Source organism: Danio rerio, chromosome 11, assembly GCF_049306965.1.
Source record: "Danio rerio strain Tuebingen ecotype United States chromosome 11, GRCz12tu, whole genome shotgun sequence".
NCBI lineage: Eukaryota > Metazoa > Chordata > Actinopteri > Cypriniformes > Danionidae > Danio > Danio rerio.
In genome coordinates, this window is record NC_133186.1 from 38,903,094 (window position 1) to 38,917,120 (window position 14,027).

At 34.9% G+C, this 14,027-nt stretch overlaps 2 protein-coding genes across 4 annotated transcripts in view; one reads left to right on the forward strand and one right to left on the reverse strand.

Annotated features, from left to right (window-relative positions):
* Positions 1-14,027, reverse strand: part of usp48 (ubiquitin specific peptidase 48) — a 190,017-nt gene that overhangs the window by 54,607 nt on the left and 121,383 nt on the right. The window lies entirely within an intron of this gene.
* The window catches only part of LOC137496656 (uncharacterized), a 72,943-nt gene continuing 60,172 nt past the window's right edge, over positions 1,257-14,027 (forward strand). The window contains exons 1-12 of one of the 2 annotated variants that reach the window (XM_073917245.1): positions 1,257-1,334; positions 4,521-4,655; positions 4,769-5,071; positions 5,553-5,606; positions 7,202-7,363; positions 7,963-8,013; positions 8,122-8,163; positions 8,242-8,325; positions 9,479-9,500; positions 9,591-9,622; positions 9,717-9,763; positions 10,560-12,896. In XM_073917245.1, the coding sequence (XP_073773346.1) occupies positions 1,280-1,334; positions 4,521-4,655; positions 4,769-5,071; positions 5,553-5,606; positions 7,202-7,363; positions 7,963-8,013; positions 8,122-8,163; positions 8,242-8,325; positions 9,479-9,500; positions 9,591-9,622; positions 9,717-9,763; positions 10,560-10,661 (1,089 nt within the window). In that variant the 5' untranslated portion in view covers positions 1,257-1,279 and the 3' untranslated portion in view covers positions 10,662-12,896. Of the gene's footprint in view, positions 1,335-4,520; positions 4,656-4,768; positions 5,072-5,552; positions 5,607-7,201; positions 7,364-7,962; positions 8,014-8,121; positions 8,164-8,241; positions 8,326-9,478; positions 9,501-9,590; positions 9,623-9,716; positions 9,764-10,559; positions 12,897-14,027 lie in introns of those variants that run through there. The other variant, XM_073917246.1, reaches the window with a different exon arrangement.

Consider the following 14,027-nt stretch of genomic DNA (forward strand, 5'->3'; position numbering starts at 1 on the left):
AAACCTATCAGTACACAAAACAGACTGTTGCATGACTCATGGGAAACACCCTCAACTCAAAAGTTGCATGGCTTTTAGCTCACATTATACTCTGTACCTGACGAGCAGCCATGTCATGAGACCAGCAGTCAAAACACAGATTCATATGATGTTCTGAGATCATTAATATGCATGCCTCAGGCTGCGTCTAATAAGCCACAATGTTTCTTAGTCACACAACAATTATCTTTTTCCTTCCTTAGTTATTTTTAAGGATATCTATGTTCATATTAAAATTACTGTGGGACTATGCAGAAAGTTTTCTATAAGTTGCTATGAACCGACTTCATGAGCCACTTGTTCAGAGGCTCATTAGAACACAAAACAGGATATACAGATTATACATTTATTCAGCTCCACACTAAAGAAGCGGAAGGCACGTTTAATTGCATCTATTCTTAATTTATCATGTTTATTGTGAAACACACATGTAGAATGCTGAGTATAAGTTATACATAGTACAAAATGCATGTTTAAGAATCGTTTAATTGTTTAAAAATCAATTACTCAGCTCTTATTGCATGATTTATCTGAAGAGAAAGAACAATACACAGTACACTTTTGTGCAATACACTGTCCTGAATGTGTTTCTTTGACATTATAGCTTAATAATTTATATTTTAGCCTAAATTTTATCTTCAACACAACTTGCGTGCGTGTGTGTGTGTGTGTGTGTGAGAAAGAGAGAGAGAGAGAGAGAGAGAGAGCAGGCTGCAGTAATGTTCATGACTGTTCCATATATGGTCAATATGGCCGTTCTGATTGTAGGTATACGTTATGGGAAATAAAGCATATAAAACAATTTCTGGAGTTTATTTCGATTTAACCTACGCCACATACCTCCTATCAATGAAGTATAGGGCCTTTTGAGTATCAATCAATGGAGTATATGCAGTTGTTTTATTAGCTAAGGCAGCAGATATCATGTCTTTGCAGCTTCATCTTTCGCTAGTTAGCACACATCGCTTTCACTTTGTAACCACTTCTATAAACCTGAATGGTTAAAATATACAAATTATTGTAACAAATGAAAATGAGAATTTAAGATTTATATTCTACGTCAGAAGATTCCAACACTTTGATATACTTGAAGGTTCTGATAATGTGTTTAATGCTATACAGACATATTGAGTTATTTAGTTTGTATACAGTCACTTTCCTTTCATTGCTTTCTACTTCCTCATAAGTATTGATGTGGGTGTCTGTACATCAGTTGATTTCTCTTTCATGTGACGCTGACATGATGCTGCACATCTTCCTCATCTCCATGCTGTTTCTTGAGGTTTTGCCTCAATGTAAGTGCATTTAGGTTTTATACATTAAATTTGGTCTAAGAACAAGTGTCTTTTCTCATCTTCTATAGTATAGTTCATGCATATTTTTGTAATATTTTCAGAACTGGTTTCAGCTGCTATCAGTATACAAAAAATACAAAAAATAAAGTATTGGAGCTATGTTTACCCTGTCAAGACATTTGTGAAAATAGTCACTTGATGAAATGAAAAATGCCTGCTTTTTAGATAATTTACAGTGCACTATTGTTAAATGAATATACATGCTCTAAAAAAGTGATTAGTTATACTTAAAAAGGTGAGAAAACTTGTTTCCTTAAAATCAACAAGCTGACTTTAAAAAAGTGAGTAAACCCATTGTAACTTAGATCTTTTAAGTTAACAACTTAATTTTTATAATTATGTATAGTTCATTTTCTTTCATTTTAAGGCTTAAATTCATTTAAACTCATTTTTTAAGTAACATCAACTAATGTTACTTAATGCTTGTGCGATTACAAACACAAAGTGTGCGTTTTATATAAGAATGAATTATGTTCGACTGACATGCATGTGTGCAATGGATTACTATAACAGTTATGTTAGTTGTTTGTTACTTGAAATAAACATGAAAGCAAAATAAAATGTTTTAAAGCTTTTTATTTTAGAATTCCAAGCTCACGCTTGTTCATTTTTGTGTAGTGTAACACACAATAACTAAAACTACTACTATTACCAACACTTCTACAGTATAAAATATAAATCTAAAACGTAACTCTAACTGAATTCATAATTCATAATGTATTTGTAATGTTATGATAACTGTAGTATGTGTAATGTGTTGTATGCATTTGTTTTAGTTCTTTGTTTTGTGTCTAGGTTGTGAGCAAAAGCACCAAACTAAAAATAAAAGCATAGCTGTTATCATCATCATCAAATTGAATTATAGGTATGCTCTGTTATAGAATCAGTTTCTTTCTCATGCATGTGGTCTGATATACACTACTGAGGTATTTCTGGTTATCTACTGAACTTTAACTTCCTTTTGTTCTCATATACTGTATGACATATGACAGTTTTTGCATTGTAGCAAAAGCAAAACCCAGTATAGAGATTAAAGGCCCTATCATACACCCGGCGCAATAAGGCGCAAGATATGTTTGGTGCAATTTTGTTGCCATTTTCAGACCAATGCAACCCTAATTTTCCCATTTTGTGCCACCTTGTTTAAAAAGTAAATCTATTTGCGCCATGTTGTGTGTGTACTGGTCTATAAAAGAGGTGTGTTGAAGCACTTTGTTGACGTGTTGCTATTTTGAGGAACTAAAATAGACTATACATCTAAAAGCAAGTCTAAAGTCCAGCGCAGAGCACATTACTTGTGTGCCTTAAAAGCCTACACATTGCTTAATACACACAGCAATGTAAGGCAATACGCAGATATCTTTACAGATGAAGAAGAATAATGGATTAAAATGTTACAAAAAATATTATTTCCTACAAAAATATAAAAACCACTGCCTCCATGCCTTCATGTTGGGAGGCTTTTTTCAGTTTATTCATGACAATTTGCATTTGTATAATGATATTATTAGCAGTATTATTTATTATATGCATATTTATATTTGTTTAAATAAAAACAAGTTTAGATTTGTCCACCTGTCAGGTTTTGGAGATGTCTGCATCCTCATATGGAGCATAAGAACAGGATGTGTGCTTGAATACAACTCATTTTTTTGACCACACTTCGTTGGTCCACTGTTGGTGGACTAGTGGGCACTTTAGTACATTTAGTATAAGGGCACTTTTTATCCAATAGAAAAAAGAGCATGTGCACTGCACAGGCTGAGCCCTTTCTGTGCATGTGACTGAACTAGACTCTGGGTGTTTTTTGGGAGACCTATTTAGGCCCCACCCCAATTCTGTTTTTGTACCCCTACCCCTACCCCTTCCCCTTTCCTCTAGGCCCTTCAAACAGAGTGTTAAGAGGAAGGGCTTCAAAATTTACCCCTAAGAAATGGGGCAACAGCACCTGCACACGTCATCCCAATCTCTTACTTCATATGAGATTGGATGATCGTAACTGCTGTAGTGATTCCAGTTGCTTTATTTTTTGCTATTTATCTTCAGGAAAGCACTGAAGGCATATATCATGTTACCATAATGATATAATGGGGGAATAAGATCGTAACTGTATTGTGCATTTACACTGTGGCCATATCCATCTATGTAAACACACAAAAAACAACATTAAAGTTATAGCAGACACTGTAAAAAGTTAATTTCCACCCACTAGACTTTTCTGAGAGTGTCATCGAGTGTCAGAATGTTGTGAGACATTGTCATGATGGTAAAACATGAACACAGTTATGAATATTTTAAAACACATGCTTATTTTTTGTGAAATTCATAATGACAAAAATACTAGTTTGTGCATCTCCTGACTTCCAGGTGTAGCTATGCAGGCTGGTGTATTCTGGGAAATTTTCGTACCCCTTGTTTTCGAGTGGTGTACTGAAAAATCTCAGTTTCAAGGGGCATCTAGTCCTTCCCCTTAGTTCTACGCCTTCAAGCTAAAGAGTATTGGGACACCTCTTCCCCTTAACATGAATGCGCAAAACGAGGAGTAGGGGTAAGGGGAAGGGCTAAGGGGTAGAATTGGGATTGGGCCTTAATCGCTATAAATTCTTCCGTGGCCCAATATGTACCTGCTACGTGTTTAGAAATAATGCTGATATGAGATATGAAACACAATCGGTAGTTGTCAAATATATTGAGTAAATATGTTTGTAAACCTGACTGTGAAAGAGTCAGTGCCTCATCAGCCACAAACCTCACCTCACGCAGCACTCATGTCTCATTAGTGATCACAAAGGCGCAAACAAAACTAACAATTAGCCTACACTCCTTGCACAAACTACACTTTTATCTGTTACATTTCCTTTAGTAGAACCCAATTTTAATGTGAGATTTTGAAAACCTTTTTGCTGAGTTCATGAAAATGCTGTTCGATTTCATAAGTTTTACAGAATAATGAATAAGAAAATTAATGAATGAAAATGAATAGACTAATATTTTAATATTGTACAAGAACTAAATCTAAAACTTACATTTCTTCGGCTGTATAAGCATATTCATTGAAACATCAATACCAATAAAGAATCTATTTTTAATGTGAATTTGTTATACTGTACTGTATTTCTCTTACAGCATTGTTCGAGCAGTTGTGGTTGACGACATCTCCATCAACAGCGCAGAATAACTCAAATATAAGATATGAAGCACAAGACAGATCATCTGTCCAACCTCACTACATCACAGATGCAAAAAAGAGGTTTTCTCTGGGTAAATTCCACTGTTTAGCATCTTTCATGACTGTGTTGTTCTCTCATCGCGATTATTTTCATCATAGTTTGGCTCTTCTACATTAATGTGTTTGGATTTGTTCTGTTTTGCAGATAAGAAGCCGGAGATTACAGTAAATTATGACTCTCCAAATGGAGAATTTAGAGTTTACTGTGAAATACCAGGATCAGATAATGCTGGTTATACTTGTTTTCTCTTAATTGGAGACGAAAATAAACAAATTCTTAAGACTTATAAACCATCTGGACGAACACAGTGTGTTATTACGTTCAAGGAACATTATTTGCTTAATAAACTAATGTCAGTTAAGAGTAAAGTGATGAGCTGCAATTATTCTTCTGGAACTTCAATATCATCTGAACGTTCACCATACAGTAATAAATACAACCTAACAGGTATGCAATCAGGAATATTGTCAGCAAATGCTAATTAATTTATATATGTATATACAGTTTCATACAATCTTATGAAATCTTTGCCATGAGTACAATACATTGTTTTTTACAAGATATTTTTAAGATACTAGTATTTAGCTTAAAGTGACATTTAAAGGCTTTACTAGGTTAATTATGTAAGTTAGGGTAATTAGGCAAATCATTGTATAACGATGGTTTGTTCTGTAGACAATCGAAAACAAAAATATTGCTAAAGGGAGCTATATAACACTGACCTTAAAATGGTTTTAAAAAAATTAAAAACTGCTTTTATTCTCGAAATAAAACAATTAAGACTCTCCAGAAGAAAAAAATATGATAGGAAATACTGTGAAAAAAAAATCCTTGCTCTGTTAATAGGACAAAAAAAAATTCACAGGATGGCTAATGCTTTTATGTATATATGTGTATATATTTATGTGATGTATTTTTCTCTCTAAAGCTTTTCTACCTGTACAAGTTCAGGTAACAAGTACAACAAAAGGATCAACATTATGTAAGTTTACCTATAATCTATCATTTTTGTGGTGCTTTTTTACTGTTTTCTCAGTTGCTTTGGCTCAATCCTTGATTGAAATGTGTATTTTTCAAAACAATAAGTTTAGATCTCTGAACAATTAGCTTCACATCAAACTTCCATATTGACTTAAGAAAATTTCAAATGCTTGTGTGCAAACAGTAAGTACAATTGTCTGTAGTTTGGAAAAAACTAATTGCATATATTGCCTGTTGATTAAAACTGTTGAGTTGATTCTCATTTAAAGTGTCAAACACTTCACACCTTCTTCATCATGTAAGCCATCACACTCAAAACTATTTATTCAATTATCAAACATTTGTATACACACACATTTACACCATAAATATCTGATATTGACATTGTAATGTCTGTTAAATTAGTAAAAGACCTATAATTGCAATACAACTTGCATCATCTATTTAACAGATTAGTTTTGGTAGCATATACATGTAGATTGTCCACAGCACAATCATACATTTTTTTTGAGAATGGGGAACTTATACAATCCTGAATCCTTTATTAATCTGGGGTCGCCACAGCGGAATGAACTGCCAACTTATCCAGCACATGTTTTAAGCAGCGGATGCCCTTCCAGCCGCAACCCATCCCAGGGAAACATCCACACACACCCATTCACACTCATACACTACGGAAAATTTAGCTTACCCAATTGACCTGTACCGCATGTCTTTGGACTGTGGGGGAAACCGGAGCACCCGGAGGAAACCCATGCGAACGCAGGGAGAACATGCAAACTCCACACAGAAACGACAACTGACCCAGCCGAAGCTTGAACCAGCGACCTTCTTGCTGTGAGGCAACAGCAATACCTACTGCACCTCTGTGTCGGCCTATTTTGTTTTGTGTATTTGTGGTAACATAAAAAATGACACATACTGTACAATACCGCTCAAAAATAATGGTACGCAAGCTGTCACTGGGGTGGTAGCTTTTCAAAAAGTACACATTTGCACTTAAAATGTCCAAATTGGTACCTTAAAAGTATATATTAGTATCTAAAAAGTTTAGGAGAATTTTTTTTTTACTTTTTAGGTACTAATATGTACTCTTGAGGTATTAATATGGATCTTTTAGGTACAAGTTTAGGTACCCCAGTGACATCTGGCGTACCCTTTTTTCTGAGTATACAGTAATTTGACAAGCAGAATTGCACTTAACATGTAACACATTCATACAAAAATAAATGTACTGTATAAATACAAATGTTCATATATTTTTTCTATGTACTATTGACACTTCTCAACAAATATCAGATATTTTAAAAACCTAAATTTCCATGGTTGACTTTCATGTTGAAAAAACAGCAAATGATTTTGAGCAGTGAGGCTCACACGATGACGAATTCACTTTTTGTTTTGGTTGCCTTGGCCAAATTACTGACACAATAACTAGGTTTTGAAGCATGAATTTAGTTTTGGGGGAGTAACTATATCAAGTTCTGAAGTTCTAGCAAACAGTTTTGAGATTTGCATGCACAGCTTAGAGAATGTTAAGATATATGTGCCAAAGCAATGAATAAAACTGTAATAACCTGGCTAAATCCTGTGCAGATTCAACATCAGTGAGTGAGGAGACTACTAAACAAAACCCAACAACACCAGACAATTCCATCTTTACCAACAATACTATGTTCATAAGCATTTCAACCATTCAGAATATCACAGCCACAGAGTCTAGCATGTGGTCTGACAGCACAATAAACTCTACATCGGGTAAGTACTTTTTAAAACTCTGATCACTGAGAGCATTTGTTCCTGCAGCACTTCTGTGATTATGAGGATCTGAAACTCTGAGTTTCATTATTTGACCTCACTAAATGAGGCACAATGTGTAGAGATTAAACCACAGGCCTGATAAAATAAAACACTTATTCATAAAGCAGATCATTTTTTGGTAAACTTATAGACTGACTCTGTGTGATTGCGGTCTAATCTGAGAAACATTAACTCTATGATTTAATATGCAAGCCAGCAAGAAATATGTAACTATTATATGTCAACATTATACGTATAATTAATTCTAAAATATAAAAACTAAATTACACTGTATTTAAACTATATATAACAAAATATTCTGCTCAAAATAATAAAGGGAACAGTTGAAGTTGCATTGTGTTGTTTAAGTGTTACCTTATAGTTTAGTTTGGAGGTAAAAAAACTCTTGTATTTAATAATTATTTGATTGTCTGAAGGGTTTGCAGATGAAACTATGCATGTTATATCTTTTTGAACAATACATGAGGAAAAAACATGGAAAATATTTGCTTAAATTTAATAATGATTCAATTAATAAAATTGTTATTGTATTTTAGAAACTGCTCATTCTTCACAACCTCTCAACATCACAATGAACATGACAGTGGGTGAGTTATGAGATACTGCAAAGATTAGAAGCTATTTTTAATAAATATCATAGTCAAGTTTCATTTCTGTATTATTTTATCAAATTTCGGTTTCTTTTGCACCTTTAGTTGTTAATGATTCATCTGATGCACACAGAACACCAGCAACAAGTAATTATTAACAATCAATCAGTAACTGAACTGAAAACTTTGCATAAAATGATCTTTTCAATCTGATTTGCTTCAAAGAATCGTGGATAATCATGATACTGACAGCCACCGGTGGAGGAATTGTGCTGAGTGGATTGTTGGGAATCTGTCTCTTCTGCATGAGTAAGTTTTCGTTAAAGATGCACAATTTATGCAGATTAGTTACAAAAATCTGTGCAATTACTTAATGCTCAGAAAATCATGTGTTATTCTTATTAGGCCAACTATTAAGTCAAAAATCTTAAACATCTTAAACCTAGAAACATCTTAAAAACATTTATTAGTCAGCACATGGGGAAAAAAGATATAATCATGAAAGTAGCCTACACGTATGTACAGCCGCACCTCATAAGAAAATCTAATTATTTTATGTTTCGTCAGTTTAGTGGTTAATTCGTAGTTCGGTCATGCATGTTATACTGCCAATAGAATGGCTAAAAGTGATTAATAGGCTACTAACAGAAGTGTTTGTACATACATTACATTAACCTCCAATATTTCAAGACATTTCATTGTCTGTTTTCACAGGTTTATCTAAGATGGCTTAAGTTTTTTACACATCCAGAACTCCTTGTGGCCACACATACTGTACTGTGCTGAGCAACAAACAAATCAAATTTAGTAATGTTTAATTTAATTTGTTTGTTTAAATTCAGCCCACATAAATTGTTTGCAAGCACTTAAATTTTAGCAAATTTACTGAAACATTTTTTTATTGTATAAAGGATAAAATAAAACAATTTACAGATTGCAAAGAAAAAAACAGATAAATTATTTAACTGCCATAAAAATAAATGTATATTTCAATAACCGGGACGATCAAATTGTACTAAATTTTACGAATAAGAGAAATGCAAAAGTTACAAACTGGCGTGAGATAGCATTTGTTTTTGTTATTTAAACTACCCAGCAGGCCCAGTAGTTGTCAATGACAAGACAATGGGGGGGGGGGGGGGGGGGGGGGGTTTGTTGCAGCACTTTTCTGTATTTGCATTTGTTGTCAGAATTTAGGTGCGCTGTGAAGATGTTTCCAGTTGCTAGTGTTTTTCATTTGCATGGGTTTATTTATTTTTTCTTAATCTCAGTGCGTTTGAGCTCTCTCAGCCACCGTATTTAATCTATCAAACATGCTTCACTTCTGTTCTTCAATGTCTAAATTTCATTTCTGTCAAAAATCAAATATAGTTTTAAATTATAATATGGAAGTGTGGTGATAATTTGGAAATCTGGCCTTTCATAATAAACTTTAACACACTGGTATAATTTATTTCATCAGGACAGAAACCAAGGAAGATGAGGTAAGACTTTTCTAGTGTACTTCATAACATCCTGTAGGTGCTTGAAGAATATAGAATACACACAAAAAATTGTACTTTTATTATGTTTAGTATGAAACCCTCAAAACCAGAGCAATATTCGGGTAAGTCATCATCTGATACACTAATTAATATAATGGAGTATAGATTCCGGAGCTGGTTACATGCTTAATAGGATTATTATAATAATGTTTTCAGTGCCAGATGATAATGATGACAACAAGGAATGTTCTGAAGAAAATGAGGTGATGTGTTTTCAGCTAGTATTCAGTTACTCATTATTTCTCTATAACAGGGGTTCTCAATTTCGATCCTGGGGATCCGGTGTCCTGCAGGTTTTAGCTACAACCCCAATCAAACGAGTAGGGTGAAGCTGCAGGTCTGAAGACCAAACTGCACGCTCAAACCTACACGCTCAAACCAGCACTTTCAGACCTATTGTTTTCTTAGGCAGTGCAACCTGCTGTTAGGTCAGGTAAAGTGGCAAGTCTCGAGACCCAACTGCAGATAAAGTCCTCGCTGCAGCCCGCAGCTTAATGATGTATTAGACCAGGTCTACTATGTAATGGACGAATGCCTAAACTTCCCCCTAAACCCAACCGTCAAAGTAGCATTGGCATTACCTTAAGGGGCTGTACAATGTCCACTACGCAGTGGACCTGGTCCAGTACATAATCATGGTTGCAGACTGCAGGGAGGACATCTTGCCATTACACGGTCAGACCTGAACTTTATAGCAAGTATAGCAACATCGGACAAGTGACCCTAATTCTAACGATAACCCTAACAATAGGTCTGGAAGTGCTGGTCTGAGCATGCAGTTGGGTCCCTGAGCCTGCAGGTTCATAATGTTGAATCAGACACACCTGGGTTAGCTAATCAAGCTCTCCCTAGGCTCTCTAGAAACATCCTTGCAAGTGTGTTGAGGCAAGCTGGAGCTAAAATCTGCAGGACACCGGACCTCCAGGACTGAGTTTGTGAACCCCTGCTCTATAATATCATTACATTTTGTAGGTATTTATATTCTAATTTGTTTTTTAGGACAAACTGTGCCATGTTTACTATACCATTTCTGAAGTCCCGGCAGACACTGATGAGTTATACAGTCTGGCACAGATGCCAAATCAACCTCTGACTTTTTAATGTATACATAATATCATTCTAATTAAACTTATTGTCATATAAAGAGATTGTGTTTCACTTCCAATCAATCTTATAGGAAAATTACCAACCTACGTCACATGGGTTCTACCACGCATACCAGTTGAAAAAAAAAAAAAAACGGTCGTGTTGTGCAGTAGGATGCCAAAATCGAAAGTCCAAAAATAGAAAACTTAGCTTTTACTGTACACCACACTGCTTTCAATGCCAACTGCAGACATCTTTGGCTAACAGCTATCAGAAGAGCTGAATGGAGTGAGGACCTAATTAAAATTCCTGGACACTGCAGTTCTCATTTCATGTCAGGTAAGTTCACGCTATGCTGAATCATACACAATACTCGTTTTTGATTGCAGCAATGATTTCAGCAAAAACAGTAAAATATGGTGAATTAAACTGCCGACACTGAATGCTTAGAATGAAATATCTAAAAGCTCAGTAAAAATCTAAGTTCACACACCCTTCCATACAGGTGCAGTTCGCTGTCAGAATGCAGTTGTTTTGCTTGTGGATGATTACCCAGGCCTTGTATCGCTCCGTCTTTTTTCCTTGTCTTTGGCAAGGCAGAACCTCAGTTTTTAGCACTACAAAGTTTTGAATCTGGTAATCATGGAGCATTATTTCTTGCACATGACCACACAGAACAAAATTGTAGGTATCCAAAGACTTGTAGGCCTTTAACTGCTCTTGTAAAATGACTTGGAGTTTTAATGAGATGAGTTGTATATTTCGAGCTGAATGCTTTAGTCTTATTCAGTATCCATTAGGAGGGTGCTACCGCAAATGAACCTGTCAGACGAACGTCACTCACTTTAACGTTAATTTTGCAGAATAACTGTGCTTATCATTGGGTGACAAGCTTTTTTAATATGCTAAAAGCATTATGTAAATAATATTTATATCATTTAAAAAATATAACTCATCTCTAATACAACAACAAACTCTGTACTGTTTCGGATGTCATTCCCTCGCTGTAAATGCTAGTGCTCCCGTTTTTTCTGCAACCTCGCTGCGCGCGCATCCTGAGTGTTTACAAACTGGTAATTCGTCTGTAAACACTCTAAAATGCAATTAAAAAATTGGTTTGTCTATATTTCATTTAACTTGGGGATTAATTAATTTAACTTGAATTAAAAATTGCCAATTAATAAGAAACATGACTGTTATAACTTTTGTTTCCCGCTAATCATCACAATTGTCATGTTTAGTGGTTCATACATCTACCACGCTCCTCACTTCTCTCTTGGGCTTTCCTTGTTCCTCAGATTGGTATAAATTAAAGTACATTTTTAACCTCAAGGTTTCAGACCCTGATGATTGTGCATTGTTACCTGTTGTCAAAGCCAAAAGATTTCCACAAGCACGCATGCACGAACACACACACATGGCTTGGTCATCAGTTCACCTTTTAGTGCATACGCTTTTAGTTCTGCTAATTACAGCAAAGGCAACTGCATACTTTGATCAATTGATCTCCTGAAAATCCAAATAACAATGACAACCCCATTTAAACAAGCAGCATTCATTCATTTTCTTTTCAGCTTAGTTCCTTTATTCATCAGGAGTCGCCACAGTGTAATGAACCGCCACTTTATACAGAGTATGTTTTATACAGCGGATGCCCGTCCAGCTGCAACCGAGTACACACTCATTCACACACATACACTACGGCCAATTTAGTTTTTCCAATTCACCTATAGAGTATGTCTTTGGACTATGGAGGAAACCGGAGCACCCGGAGGAAACCCACACCAACACGGGGAGAACATGCAAACTCCCAGCTGGGACTCAAACCAGCAACCTTCTTGCTCTGAGGCAACAGTGCTAACCACTGAGCCACCGTGCCGCCTCACAAGTAGTAATTGAAGTAAATTAGTTGTTGATGGTGTATTTAAATCTCAGTGGTGAAAGAAGGTATGTACACTGTAAAGGCATATACAGTAGGAAAGTTAAATTAATTCCTAGTTTTTAAGATACATTACAGTATTTCATATTATTTTTTGACAGACACCAATGTTTAGAAGTACTAAATACACAACACAACTTTGTAACAGACATAAACACAACCCTAAGCACCCTACCAACCACACTAACAAGCACCATCATGGTAACACACATCCAATTAAAGTAATGCAATAAACATAATTTATCAACATTAAATGTTACATAAAACTCAAATGTGTATAACTGAAGAGAAAACAAACACTAAAAAGGAACAATGTCAACAAAAAAGCATAAAATGTGAAGTCACATTTAAATTAAAAAAAGGAAATTTAGTAAATTTACAGTTATTTACAGAAAGTAAATTTACAGTTATTTACTGTATATATAACTTTTATATTTTTTATATATAACTTTTGTATATTTACTTTTAATTTTAGTATTTATAACTCTCTATGTAAGAAATACATTTATATTTAGTCATTTATCAGATGCTTTTTTTCTAAAGCGAATTACAATTGTGTTGCCTCTTCTTGTTGAATACATAGGCCAAATACTAAATGACTGCAACATAACCCGGAAAGCTTAATTCCAAAAACACATATATGCATTGCTTATAATTAGAGGACAAGGCAACTTGGATGTAGCCTTCCAAACATAAATTAAAATGTATTTTCCCCCCAATTTCTGTTTAACGGAGAGAAGAGTTTTTCAACACATTTCTGAACATAATAGTCTTAATAAGTCATCTCTAACAACTGATTTATTTTATCTTTGCCATGATGACAGTAAATAATATTTTACCAGATATTTTTCAAGACACTTCTGTAACTAGGTTAATTAGGTTTAGGCAGGTTAGGGTAATTAGGCAAGTTATTGTATAACGATGGTTTGTTCTGATTATCGAAAAAAATAGCTTAAAGGAGCTAATAATTTTGTCCTTAAAATGGTGTTTAAAAAATAAAAACTGCTTTTATTCTAGCGGAAACAAAACAAATAAGGCTATCTCCAGAGGAAAAAATATTACCAGACATACTGTGAAAGTTTCCTTGCTCTTTTAAACATCATTTGGAAAATATTTAAAAAAGAAAAAAAAATTAAAAGGGGGCTAATAATTCTGACTTCGGCCCTGTTTACACTAATGAGTTTTCGTTTTAAAAACGCATAAGTTTTGCTACGGTTACGCCATCCGTCCACACTACGCCGGAGTTTTCAAGCGCTGAAAACGGAGCGTTTTGGAAACGCTGAAGAGGCCGTTTTCATTCTAAAATACCGCTGCTTCGTGTCAGTGTGGATGGGAAAACGGAGACGCCTGAAAACGTAGGCGGGGCTGCAGACATTCGCCTCTCTGAATCTGATTAGGACTTTTCCTCAATATTAAGTAGCCTACAGTACACACACAGTCTC